Below are 13,588 nucleotides of genomic sequence, written 5' to 3' on the forward strand. Positions count from 1 at the left end.
TCTAGTATAGAACCCGTTATACTCCCAGTAGTACTCTTGGTTTAAAAGGCTCTAAAAACCCGAGAACTGCCTACTTACCGGGGAAAGAATATTAAAAAAGCCTAGGACTTCTTCTATTAGGCAGAGTTAAAGTAATATAAAAATAGTAGGATTATCTGGGCTACTAATATAGTAAAGGTTATATATTATACTTCCTATTTTAAGGATATAGCTAGGAATATCTGGAAGTATAGAGAGTAATTAGTAGGTATTAATATTACGAATTAGGAGACCTTTATTAAATTTATAAAGGATTCTATCTTAAATCTAGAGAACTATAGTAATAATACCCTTACTAAGTTTAAGAATACTAAATAATAGCTAGGCCAAAATATCCAAAGCTTTATATCTTATTTAGATAGCCTATTAGATAACTTAGAATATATGGGTTTATTATAAGAGTAAAACGACTTATTTAGTAGCTTAAGGCAAGAAATCCGAGATAAGATTAATTATTAAGGGAATACTTTATAAAAGAGAGAGAAGCTTATCTTTACTATTATAAGAATTAAGAATAATTTAAACCTATTTACTTAATAGGAATATAATAATAAGCTAATAGAATAGTAAAAAAAAGAGAATAAGAAAAAAGAAAAAGGAAATAATAAAGGAAAACGGAAGAGAAATATATTTCTATTATAAGGTTTATAAAACCGGAATAATAAAGGCATAGTAATAGAGTCTAATATAGTACCTATATTAAGATCTATAAGACCGGATATAATTTGCTTTATTTGCTAGAAAAAGGGTTATTATATTACTACTTGCTCTAATTAAGGGAAACCGATTTATTATAACTATAATAAGTCTAGCTATAAAATATATAAGTACCTAGAACTAAAGAAGCCGGGAAATAAGTATATCCCGTAATAATTATACTTATTTATATTATAGAGAATAAGGCTTCTAAAACGAGAATAGTAATTAAGGTTATTATTAAGATAATAAAAAATAAGTAAAAAGTTAGAATATTAGTAAATTCGGGTATAGAGGCTAATTATATAAAGAGAAGATTAGCTTTAGATATAGGTATTTTATTAATATTAAAGGTAACTCTTTTATTCTTACTAGAAGAAAGAAGAATTTATTTATATAAAGATTATATTCTTAGAATTATTACTAAAGATATATTAGGGAACTAAAGAGAGGCTAATATATATTTTATATTATATAATTTCGATCTAAATCATATTAATATAATACTTGAATTCTTATAGCTTTACTAGGTTAATTCCCTAATTTCCTTTAGAAAAGTAATATAGAAATACCAGATTTAATTATAGAAAGTTAAAATTCTAAATACTAGGAAGTTTATTAAAGTAATAAAGTATAAGATATATATTTTTCTATTAACTACCTATCCTATAATAAATAGCTAAAAGATTACTATTATTACTACTAATAGAATAGTTATATTTCTCAAGAAATATTAGAACCTTTTCTAAATATTCTTTATAGAGGCTATAGATATACTACTCGATTATTATATAATAAAGTATTATATAAATCTAAAACCAGGGTCCTAACTACTATATAGTTCTATATATACTTTATTAAAAAGAGAGCTTAAAGTCTTTCGGGAATATCTTAATACTAGCCTAAAGAAGAGATAAATTCGTTATTTTACTAGTCTAGCTAGTACCCTAATTATATTTATTTTAAAGAAAAAAGGCAACCTATATCTATATATTAATTACCGGAATCTAAATAGGATTACTATTAAGAACCAAATACTATTATTACTTATTAATAAGACTATAAATAAACTTTATAAAATAAAGATATATATAAAGCTAGACTTAAAAAATACTTAGTATTAGTTATAAATACGAGAGGGTAATAAATAGAAAATAGTATTCCGAATATACTATAAATATTTTAAGTACTATATTATATTCTTTAGACTATTTAATACTCTAGTAATATTTCAGGTATATATTAATTATATACTAGTAGGCCTTATAGATATTATCTATATAGTTTATCTAGATAATATTTTAATTTATTTAGAGAACCCAGAATAGTATATAGTAGTAATCTAATATATATTCGAGTAATTATAATAATACTAGCTCTTTATAAACTTAGTAAAATACGAGTTTAATATAAAGAAAATAGAGTTCCTAGGGTTTATAATTAGCCCAGATAATATAGAAATAAAAGCTAATAGGGTTATAGCTATTAGGAAATAGCTAGCCCTAAAAAATAATATTTGAGAAATTCAAGTATTTCTGGATTTTATTAACTTTTACTAGAGATTTATTTATAAATACTTTAGAATAGTAAAAGAATTAACTAATTTATTAAAAACTAGTAGAAACCTATAATATTATTTTAGCTAAATAAATAAAATAGATAGGGCTTTTAAAAAGCTATAAATTATATTTATAATAGTACTAATTCTTTATTATTTTAATCTAGTCTTAAAAATTTATATAAAAATAAATATTTCAGAATTTATAATTATAGATATAATTTCCTAGCTCTTTAATAAGGAAATAGAAGCCAGGTAGTATTCTATTACCTTCTATTTAAAGAAAATAACTATAATTAAAAATAAGTATAAAATATATAATTCTGAGCTCTTAGCTATTATTCTGGCATTCCGTACTTAGTAATATTACCTAATATATATCCGGTATACTATTATTATTAAGATAGATTATAATAACTTAAAATACTTTATAATTAAAAGAAAACTAAATAGTTAATAAATAAGATAGGCAGAGAAGCTAACTATCTTTAACTTTGTCTTAAAGTACTAGCCGGGATATAGTAACTCTACTAATAGGCTATTAAGAAGGCCAGACTTTATAACAAATATAAATAAAGATACTTTACTACTTATACTTTATAATAAGCTATAAAATACAGAATAGAGAGTCCTATAAATAGTAGTAATAGGATGCTATACTATTCCTATAATATTATAATTCAAGGCCTAGGAGAAAGGAGATAGGCACTTTTTAATTAGTGAGATACTAAGAAATTCCGAAAAAGAAGTTTATTTTAGTAATAGAATAGTACCAGAAATACTATTACTTGAGCCTATTACTAGTATAGCTAGTTATAAATAGTATATACTATGGATTCTAGCTATATAGGTAGTTGGGTCCGAAATAATATATAAGAAAGGCAAAAAAATATTATTTAAACTACTATTATAATACTAAAGATTTAATTTATTAGTATAATACCGGTAATATAAATAGTTCTTAAAAGAAACCTTTACTAGAGTTATTAAGACTTGGGAACTTAATATATCTGGGTTATTAAAATATCGGGGTATTATTTATATACTAAATAAGCTAGCTCTTAAAGAAGAATTACTATAAACTAATTATAATAATCTTATAGATAGGTATTTTAGTACTAGTAAAATACTAGAGATTCTCTAGAGAAAATACTTCTAGTAAAATATAAAAAAGAATATAAAAGACTATATTAGAACTTGCCCTATATATTAATAAACTAAGATAAAAAGATATCTATTATATAATATACTTAGTTTATTTCCTCTTTTTCTAAGCCATAATAAGAAATTACTATAAACTTTATTACGGGACTACCTCTTTCTAGGTTTTATAATAAAGTATATAATTTTATACTTATTATTATTAATAAACATACGAAAATAATATAATATATTATGACTAATAAGAAAATCTCGGCTCTTAAGTTAGTAAAGCTATTTATATATTATATTATTAAAGACTTTAGTATACCTGCAGGTATAACCTCTAATAAAGGATTTATTTTTATAAACAAGTTCTAGTTAAGTCTATACTTTTACTTAAAGATTTAATAATAGCTAAATATAGTATTTTACCTATAAACTAATAAATAAATAGAGAATCTAAACCAAACTCTGGAATAGTACTTGAGGTATTATACTAGTTACTAGTAAGATAACTAGGTAGTAAAGCTTACTCTTATAGAATTCACATATAATAACTCTATATATTTAATAATAGGAATTTCTCTATTTTATATATTATATGAATTTTATTCTAGTATTAAACTATATATTAAGAATAATATTTCAGAAAGAGAAATACCGGTAATATAGGAAAGAGTATAGAGAATTTAAATAAAATAGAAAGTAATAAAGAAGTAATAATAAGAAATAGTAAATATATAGAAAAAGTACTATAATAAGAAATATATTAATAAGAAATTTAATATATATAATAAAGTTATATTTTATATAAAGAATATTTAATAGCTATAACCTAGTATAAAGCTAGTAAATAAATATCTCGGCCCTTTTAAAGTTCTAGAAGTTATAGGAATATATAAATAAGTATATTACTTAAAATTATTACTATTATATTAGATCTATAATATTTTCTATATTTCTTTCTTAGAACTATAATACCCGTAAACTAGTACTATAGTAGAACTAGAACTAGTTAAGATTAAGGGCAAAAAAGAATTCGAGATAGAATCTATTATAGCCTATAGAAAAGGCAGAAAGAGAAGGAAATATCTCGTTTATTAAAAGGGCTACTTACTAGTAAATAATATATAGGAATTATTAAGTAATCTAGAAAATATAGCTTAAGAATTACAAGAATACTTGAAAAAGAGTAATATTATAATACTATTAGCCAAATAGAAATATAAAAAATAAATACTTTTATTAGGAAACTATTAAAAACCATATATTTATTCTTGGAAAAACCATATAAAAATTATTAAAAACTCTAAAAACTCTAATTTCTATACCCTATAAATACCCTACCCTTATAACTACTTTCTATTATCCTTATTATTATTCTTATTAGAATTCTCTTGAGAAATAGATAGCAAATTGGCCTATAAAGCTATTAGTTATTAATAAGAAATAAGAAAGAAATAAGCTTATTTAATACTAAAGAATATTAATTATATTATTAAAAGTACTTTATACTTATACTAAGCTAGTAAGAATTACTTAACTTATTTCTTAAATTATTAGAGAAATCTATTAGCCTCAAATAATAGCTTTAATATAAGAAGTATATATTATTTAGTATAGAAAAAGAGTAGTAATAGCCTTTTTTCTTTCGGATAAAGAATAAGGAAAACGCTTATATATATTAATGACTTAAAGAAAGCAGTTTAATTATACTATATATATTTAAGGAATCTTAGATAGTATTAGAATAAGAAATAAATAAAGGAAATTATAACTTATAGAATTATATTTCTTATTCTTAGAGTAGTAATAATTACATATTAAGTAATTATTACTTTTAATATAAATAAGATTAGGAAACTTAGTAATATTCTTAGAATATTAAAAATAATAAGGGCAAATTAAGGATATAGAAGTATTAGTTAAATAGGTAATAATAGGCTAATAAGTACTAAGAGAAGTATTTATTTTAATAAATAAAGAAATAAAAGAGAGAATTAGAAAGAAACTTAAATAAAGCTTAAATAAAGCTTAAAGAAGCTTAAAAAAGGCTTAAAGAAATAAGGCAAGAAATAAGAAAAAGCTAAGTATAGTATTATAATAGAGGAAAGAAAAGATTAGTTAATAGGAAAAGAAAGGCCTTTTTATAATATTTTTTCCCTAAATAGTAATTACGAATTCGGAACCGGCTCTATACCAGAAATACCCAGAAAATTCTAAAAAAGGGATTTATAAATAAACCAGAAGATCAGATTAACTTTTCCAAGCTCTTGGGCCTATAAAGTAATAATTTATTCGTAAATAGAGGCTAAATTAGGATTTATAAACTAATTAGAAAACCGGAAAAGCTTTTTATTTAATAATATATATTATATTTATATTACCTTTATAAAAGGAAATTACTAGAGGTAATTTGCGGGTTAGCTAGGCAGGGTTAATAAACTATATTCTTAAGTTCATTATCTAGTATAATAATAGAGTAATTATAGGAAGTCTTTAGGAAAAACTAATAGCTAGAAAAGTTTCAGGGAATTATTTATAAAACTATTTATAGTTTTCTCAGGCCTCTTAGGAATAAGAGCCCAGAAAGAGAGTTAATATAATAGATATATATAATAGTATATAAATAAGTATTAGATATTATAGATCTAGTTTCCTATTTTAGGTAAAGCTTATAATCAGAATTATATAAGTAATTAAAATTATATAAATTATATAGGGTTATATTTCCTAGTTAAGTAAAGTACTTTATAGGCTTGGCTAAATACTAGGGAATATATAGGGAAATGCTCCTAGCTTTAGAAAGGGGTATTAATTAGTCTTTTATTAGAATTAACTCTTGGAATTAGTTATACTTATAAGTATTACTCCGCGGCTTACTTATCTTAACTACTTATATATTACCCTATTATTATATATCTTATAGAAATATCTAGGTTTTTTCTTTCTTTTCTAATTATAGAAGCCTTATTATTAAGGTTTATTATTATCTAAATAGTTTTTATTAAACTTATTCTCTTTAGTATACTAAATTCATTTATTTAGCTAAATAGGAAGTCCTACTTTACTAGAATTCTACTTATAGAATTTATATAATTTAAATACTAAGTTCTTAAAATCTAATATAAGATACTATTTATTATTTATATTTTATTTCTTTTATTTAACCTTATAATAAAGCTTATTATAAAATACTTTAGAAAAGAGGATCTTTTTAATTTCCTATTCGAGTTTACTATTAACTTTAGTAAAACTAGGCTCTTTATTAATCTAGCCAAATAATAGATTAATAGAATTCTTATAAAGTCTATTTATATAAAAAATTAGCCAAATCCTATATAATAGGAAAAGGTCTAATTAATATAAATAGCTAACTATTTTATTAATCTTAAATAATCTATTTTTTATATCTTTTTAATTATATAGATTATATTTCCTAGACTAAAATCTAGTTCTCGCTATTTCTTATTAGCTTATTTAGCTTAATATTCCTAAGCTACTATTATATATTTTCGGATATAATTAATAGTAGTATTAATTCTTTTAGCCTACTATTATACTTCTTTCTAATTAAGTTTCTTTTTTAGAATTTTAAATTCTATTATTAGTAATATCTAGTTAAAGTTTAGCCTGAATTTATATCTATAATTAATTATTAAGGGAAATAGGCTAGTTAATTTATATAGGCAAATAATACCTATAATATTAAATACCGGAAATAAATCTGCCTAATTATCCTAGAAATAATTAATAAAGAAATAAAGTCAGATATTAATAATCTAGTTAATAATTTCTATTTATCTATTAGTTTAGATATATTCTATAATTAAGAGTTTAGCTTAGTTTTAGTTAATCTTAATAGTTTATTTATAAAGTCTAAAATAAATTAGGATTTTTAGTTATTTATAATAATAAGAAGAAATTCTCGGAATTACTAGATATAGTAATAGAATAGGCTAATAGTAATTCTGGCTATAGTATTCTTAGTTATTAATAGGCTTATATATTATTTAAATAATTAATTAACTATAATAAATATATTATTATATTTCTTACTTATAAAGCCAGGGATATAAAAGTCTATAAATAAATTATTTCATATTCTTAAGGAAACTAGTAATAGGTATAATAGGCCTAATATTTTATTTCTTAGCTTATAAGACCTTTAATATTTATAGTAGTTTACTATAAAGTAATTAATATCTATAGAAAAAGTAAGCTATTAGTAAAGTCTTTAAACTAGGATTTTTGTCTTATTTTAACCGGGATATATAATAGTTATTATATTATAAATATATTATATAAGCCTAGTTTATAGATTATTATATCCGTCTAATATAATAAGTCTTTTATTATAAAATATATAGTTATTTAATATTTTTTATAGATTCGTATTTTCCTGGGTTTTCCTATATTTATTTTCTAGGGCTAGGTTTATCTAATTAGCTTATAGAACTTTAACTATAATAAATAGCTTATTTATTTCTTCTATTTTAGTAAAAATATAAGCCGTATTTATTATTTTAGTAAAAGCAAGAATTAGGTCTAATAAGATAACTTATCTAGTTCTTTTAGCTTTCTTAGTCTATTTCTGGGTTAGTATAAGCTTGTTTTTTCGGAATAAGATATTAGTAATAGTATTATCTTTACCCGGCTAATAAGTAATCTAGTAATAGAATTATAATAGGAAACCTATCTATTAGATTTATTATTTATTTAAAAGCCTCTTAGTACTAAAATACTCGAGAGCTTTATAGTTAATAATAATTAGAAAATTAGGTAAGCTAATTAGTTCTATCTACTATTCCCGGAATCCTTAAATAATAATAAAAAGTTCCTTATTATAAACTTTATAGTAGCTTTTAGCTCTTTAAAAAGCTTTAGAATAGAATAAGACCAGGTATTATTATTCGTTTTCTGGGCTTTTTTAAAAAAGTATACTTATAATAGCTAGATCTAAATAGTCGGTTTTCAGGCAGGTTTCCCTATTATATTTGAAATAGAGAAGTATAAAAGTAAAAAGAAATAGATCTTTAAGCTAATTAAAGATATCTAGCTAGGTTTTATTAAGTATAAACTTTAGTAAAATATTCTTTTTAGTTAGATAATTTAGGAGACAAGAAATATATCTATAAACTTAGATAAACCTATAATAGAAGTTATAAAAGCCCAAAAATAACTATATCTTCCTTTTTATTATAAGTTAGTACTAGTTTTAAATAATAGAGGTTTTAGTAAAGTTTATTTATATACCTTAATCCGAAATAATAAATCCTAAAAAAGTTATCTTAAAAACTTCAAATTCATATTTATAAATATTAATTTATAATCCAGTATCCTAAAGCTTTTATAAAACTATTCTAATATACTATTAATACTTCTTTTTATTCTTAGAAAAAATTAATATATTATTAATATAGGCCAAGTAAAAGTTGTCTAAATAGTCTATTAGGATAATATTAATATATTACTAGAAAATTACTAAACTATTATAGAATTTAAATAATAGAACTACTAGTTTAAAGAATTCATATCTTGTTCTAAAAGCGGCCTATATTATAGAAGCTAGTTCTATATAAATTTAATTAAAAGTATATTAAATATCTAATTTAGTAAATACTAATAATTTAGCTAATTAATTAAGAGTCTCAGTAATAAATAATAAGAAATAGTAATTCTTTTTTATTATAGTATTTAGCTATTAATAATTAATATAAAATTATAGGCTACTATTTTTCTTTTTAATAAATAAGACTAATAATAAGAAAAGAAATTCGGATAGCTTAATGAAATCCTTTTTTAGGTTCTTAATAAGATATTCTCTTATTTTTTCGAGTTTACTAGAGCTTATCTTATAGAAATAGGCTGTTTTTATTAAAAAGTCTAGTCTATTAAAACAGAGCTTATAGTTAAAGAATTAAGACTAAAGAAGCTTATTTACTACTTTCTTAAAGAATATCCTAGCTATATAGGAAGAGATATCCGGAGCTCTTAAAGTTCTTTAGAATTAAAAAATAGTATATTACTAAAAGTATTAGATTTATCTATATTTAGGGAATATATTAGATTACTAGTTTAAATATAATACCCGGCAGGCTATAGTATTAGTTATCTAATTACTATAAATAGTAATAGATATTTCTTTAATTTATAACTCTATTTCTCAAATATATAATTAATTTCATTAATAATAACTAATTCGACCAAATTACTAGGGTCTTTAATACTTAATTAGAAAATAACTACTCTAATAAAATAGCGGAAATAGTTTAATAGCTTAACTATTTTAAGAGTATTAAGATCTAGCTCTTTCTTTCTTACTTGGTATTTGGCTTTCCTTATAAGAAGATCTTATAAAGAAATAAGAAATATATTTTTTTACTTTTCGGGTCTAGTTTTACTAGTTCTTTTTAGGATCCTAGTTAAAATATCTTTGGAATAATTAGCTTTTTAATATTTCTTATTAAAATATCGGATTTTCTAAATAAGATCTAGCTAATTTATCTTATGGTTCTCTAGCTAATAGAATTAATTCCATTAATAGTCTAGTAAAATATTATATTTTACTAGCTATTTCCTTTCCAGAATTATATTATAAGAGCTAAGGTTAGTAATAAGCAGGTATTATTAAGTTTAGGAATATTAATTAATAGCTAGATTTATAATAGCTAGATATTAAATAGCTTTACTAAGTTATTTATTAAAACCTTATAAGGAAATAAGGGTTTTAAGTTTATATAAGGATATTTATAATACTTTTATTAAGGGGCAAATATGCTTTTAGTTAGTTAGAGTATATATATTTATTCTAGTATTTACTAAGTACTAGAAAGTTATAATTTTGCTTTTTTAGTATACTTAATAATTAATAAGGAACTAGTTCTTACTAATTAGTTAAGTGAAATCTATAGGTTCTTAGTAAAGTTCTTATTCTAGAAGAACTACTTTTATATCTAGAGCTAGACTTTTCCCGACTTATTAATATTATATTTCTTATTAGATAGTAAGTAGGAGTTAGTATTTTTATTATCTATTCCTAAATTATTAGCTTTCTCTAAATAATTCTCTTTAATAGGTATAACTTTATTAAAGTTAGGATAGGTACTTTTTATATATCCAGGCTTTCTATAGCCATAATAATAAAGACCCTCTAGCTAGTCTAGTTTTTTCTTAAATTCTCGGCGGACTACTTTCTTTAGCTATAAGAATACCGGCCACTAAGGTTAATCCGTTAGATATAGGGTTACTATAGCTTCTTGGATCCCGGCAGGCTTTCTAGCCCGAGGTAATATTTAATAGCAAGTAGTTTCTACTAGTTATTTTTCCTGAAATTACTAATTTTTAATTAAGAGAAGCCTATTCTCTTATTTTATATACTACTTAGTAAGGTCTCTAGAAATATTAAACTTCTTATTACCTAAGCTCTTAAATAGCTCGAGATTTATTTTATTTATTAAATTATTATATTAGTTATCCGGTAACTTCTCTAGTTTTATTATTAAGTAAATAAACTTTATTTAGAATACCGGGAATAGCTTATTTCTTTATCTCAGGTACTAGTATACCTTTTTTATTTCCTAGTACTTTATTTCTTTACTTTTATTATAAGCTTATTAGAGGATTTTAAAGATCTATTTAGTAATTAAAATCTATTTAACTAATTCAGGTTCTAGTTAATTACAAATAAAGTTATAGGTATTTCCGGTAACTAGTTATATTATATAAGCAATTTTTAGTAATTTGCTATTAAATTTAGAGAAGTTCTATATTAATTTATTTCTTATATTAAATATCTAATTATTAATCTAATAATTATTCTTATTTATAAATAAGATAGGATTCTTAATTCTAATAAGCTATAATTAATTACTATAAACTAAAAATAAAAGGAAGCCTTAGTATTAGCTTCCAAATAGTTCTCCTAATAAGGATCTATAATATTCCTAAATATTTGCCTACTTAGATCTCTACTTTATTACTTCTTCTTATACTAGTCTTTTCCTTATATAAAGTTAACCGGTAATTACCTCTAGCTTATTAACTTTCTTAGTAAGTTAGTTAATATATAAGTAATATTTCTAGTAATATTTCGCTTATTTATTAGCTATAAGGCAGTATTTATTAATAAGATTATCCTATATAAGTAATCTTTACTAGGCCTTATCTATTTTCGGAATATTTATACTAATTTTGAGTTCCAAGTTAGCTAGCTATTTCTTAATATCTTTTTCCGGAATAATATTATAATAGCTTTCCTAGTAATATAGGTTTATAATATTAAAGTCTGGCTTCTCCGTTTTATTATACTAGGGCCTCTTATCTAATATATCTATAGTAATAGTACTTGGCCCCGGGCTATCTATAGTAGCTTTAGAAGAGATATTAGCTATAGAGATAAGTACTAAGTAAGTTCTTCTTATTTAATATTAGTAAACTATAATTAATTATTATCTTATCCAGTTTTAAGTTAGTAAACTAAAACCGACTATTATCTTTTCTTATTTTAAATTAGTAAACTACTACTAATTCTTCCTATACCAAGAAAGGAAGCCGGTTCTTTTACTCTTATTAGTATTAAGGAAATATTATCTACTCTAGTTAAGGATCAGGCTTTAAGATTAACCGGATTATAAAGGACAATATCTTTCTTCTTTTATATTAGTAGAGAACTAATTACTAGGAGAGAGATATTATCTACTCTAGTTAAAGATTAGGCTCTGAGATTAACTAGGTTATAAAGGATATTATATTCCTAGTTAAGCTTTCTAGTTCTTTATAGTTCGAGAAGGTTATTAAATATTAAAAGCAGTATTCTATCTTTACTTTCTAAGGATAAATACGAGTCCTTTGCCAGTAGTATTATATTGCCTCTATAGGCTAAGTCAAGTAAGCTTAGTATTATATAATAGCGGGATTAATATAATAGTCAAAGGCTTAAAGTTTAAAGAATCTTATATATTAGAAAATACTAAGCTATAAAATAAAGTAAAAAGAATACCTTAACCTTTAATATTATTCTATTCAAGTAATTCCGGCTTAGCTTCATTTTATACCTATTTCCAATATCCTATCCTTAGTAAATCATGCCCTTACGCCAGCCGTTATAGTAAGAATTTTCTTACTATTACCTATAGTAAGCCTTTAATCCCATATAGCTTCGTCTTTAGCAGACTAATTATTAGTAGGCTCTTTAGTAATAGGAGAGAATAAGAACTAAGTACTAGAGAAACGTACTCCTAATATAGTAATATTAAAATATTAATCTATTTGGCTATAGGTGCGTTTACGAGGCATATAAGGGGCTAGAGATAAATAAAGAATTAAAAGGAATATAGTAAAAGTAAGATAATAATTAAGAAGTATATAGAATTAGTAGTTTTGCTTAGAAAGCTAGTACTTATACTATAAACTATAAACTATATACTATAAACTATATATTATGAACTATATACTATAAACTGTATCTAGGTAATAAAAAGGGAGCAGAGGCCCTATATATATCTAGAAGCTCTAGAGAAGTATCTTTACTCCTATTATATACTAAGAACTAAAGGGTTTTAGCTATTAGTCTTAAGGATATATTATTACATACTGAGAACTAAAGGGTTTCAGCCATTAGTCTTGAGGATATATTATTATATATTGAGAACTAAAGGGTTTCAGCTGTCACGAGACCGGGTCTCTGGGCTTGGAAAGCAAGGTAGAGTAGCTCTATTCCGAGGATTCTAAACTAAGGAGAGAAGCTCTTGAGTGCGGGAGCTTTGGTGTTCTAAATACTAGCCAGCCGTATGCGTCATCGCGATCACGTGACGCTAAATTTACTAGTGAAGCGGCAGAGCGTAACATCAGCCATTAGTCTCGAGAATATATTATTACATACTGAGAACTGAAGGGTTTTAGCTATTAGTCTTGAGGATATATTATTACATACTGAGAACTGAAGGGTTTCAGCCTCCTTAGGCCCGAAACCCCAATATTATGCGATTAATCAATCGGCTCTCCGATTAATTAATCGGTCCTCTAATTAATTAATCGGGACCCACTGTGGCTTACGAATCGTATTCCATTTCCTATTGATTAATCGGAGTCCCGATTGATTAATCGGAGAGCCGATTGATCAATCGTAGCGCCCGATTCCTAAACCGCTCG

At 23.5% G+C, this 13,588-nt stretch overlaps 1 protein-coding gene across 1 annotated transcript; it reads left to right on the plus strand.

The window, feature by feature from the left end:
* Nucleotides 1-1,973: 1,973 nt before the first annotated feature.
* K444DRAFT_517021 (uncharacterized protein) lies at nt 1,974-2,231 on the plus strand (the record flags this gene model as incomplete). Its single annotated transcript, XM_024873735.1, is given in 3 exon segments — nt 1,974-2,062; nt 2,074-2,092; nt 2,112-2,231. Coding segments are annotated over 3 exon segments (228 nt in total), but the record flags the coding sequence as incomplete, so codon positions are not given.
* Between the last annotated feature and the right edge of the window lie 11,357 nt (nt 2,232-13,588).

The sequence above is a fragment of the Hyaloscypha bicolor genome (assembly GCF_002865645.1).
Source record: "Hyaloscypha bicolor E unplaced genomic scaffold K444scaffold_13, whole genome shotgun sequence".
Classification (NCBI taxonomy): Eukaryota; Fungi; Ascomycota; class Leotiomycetes; order Helotiales; family Hyaloscyphaceae; genus Hyaloscypha; species Hyaloscypha bicolor.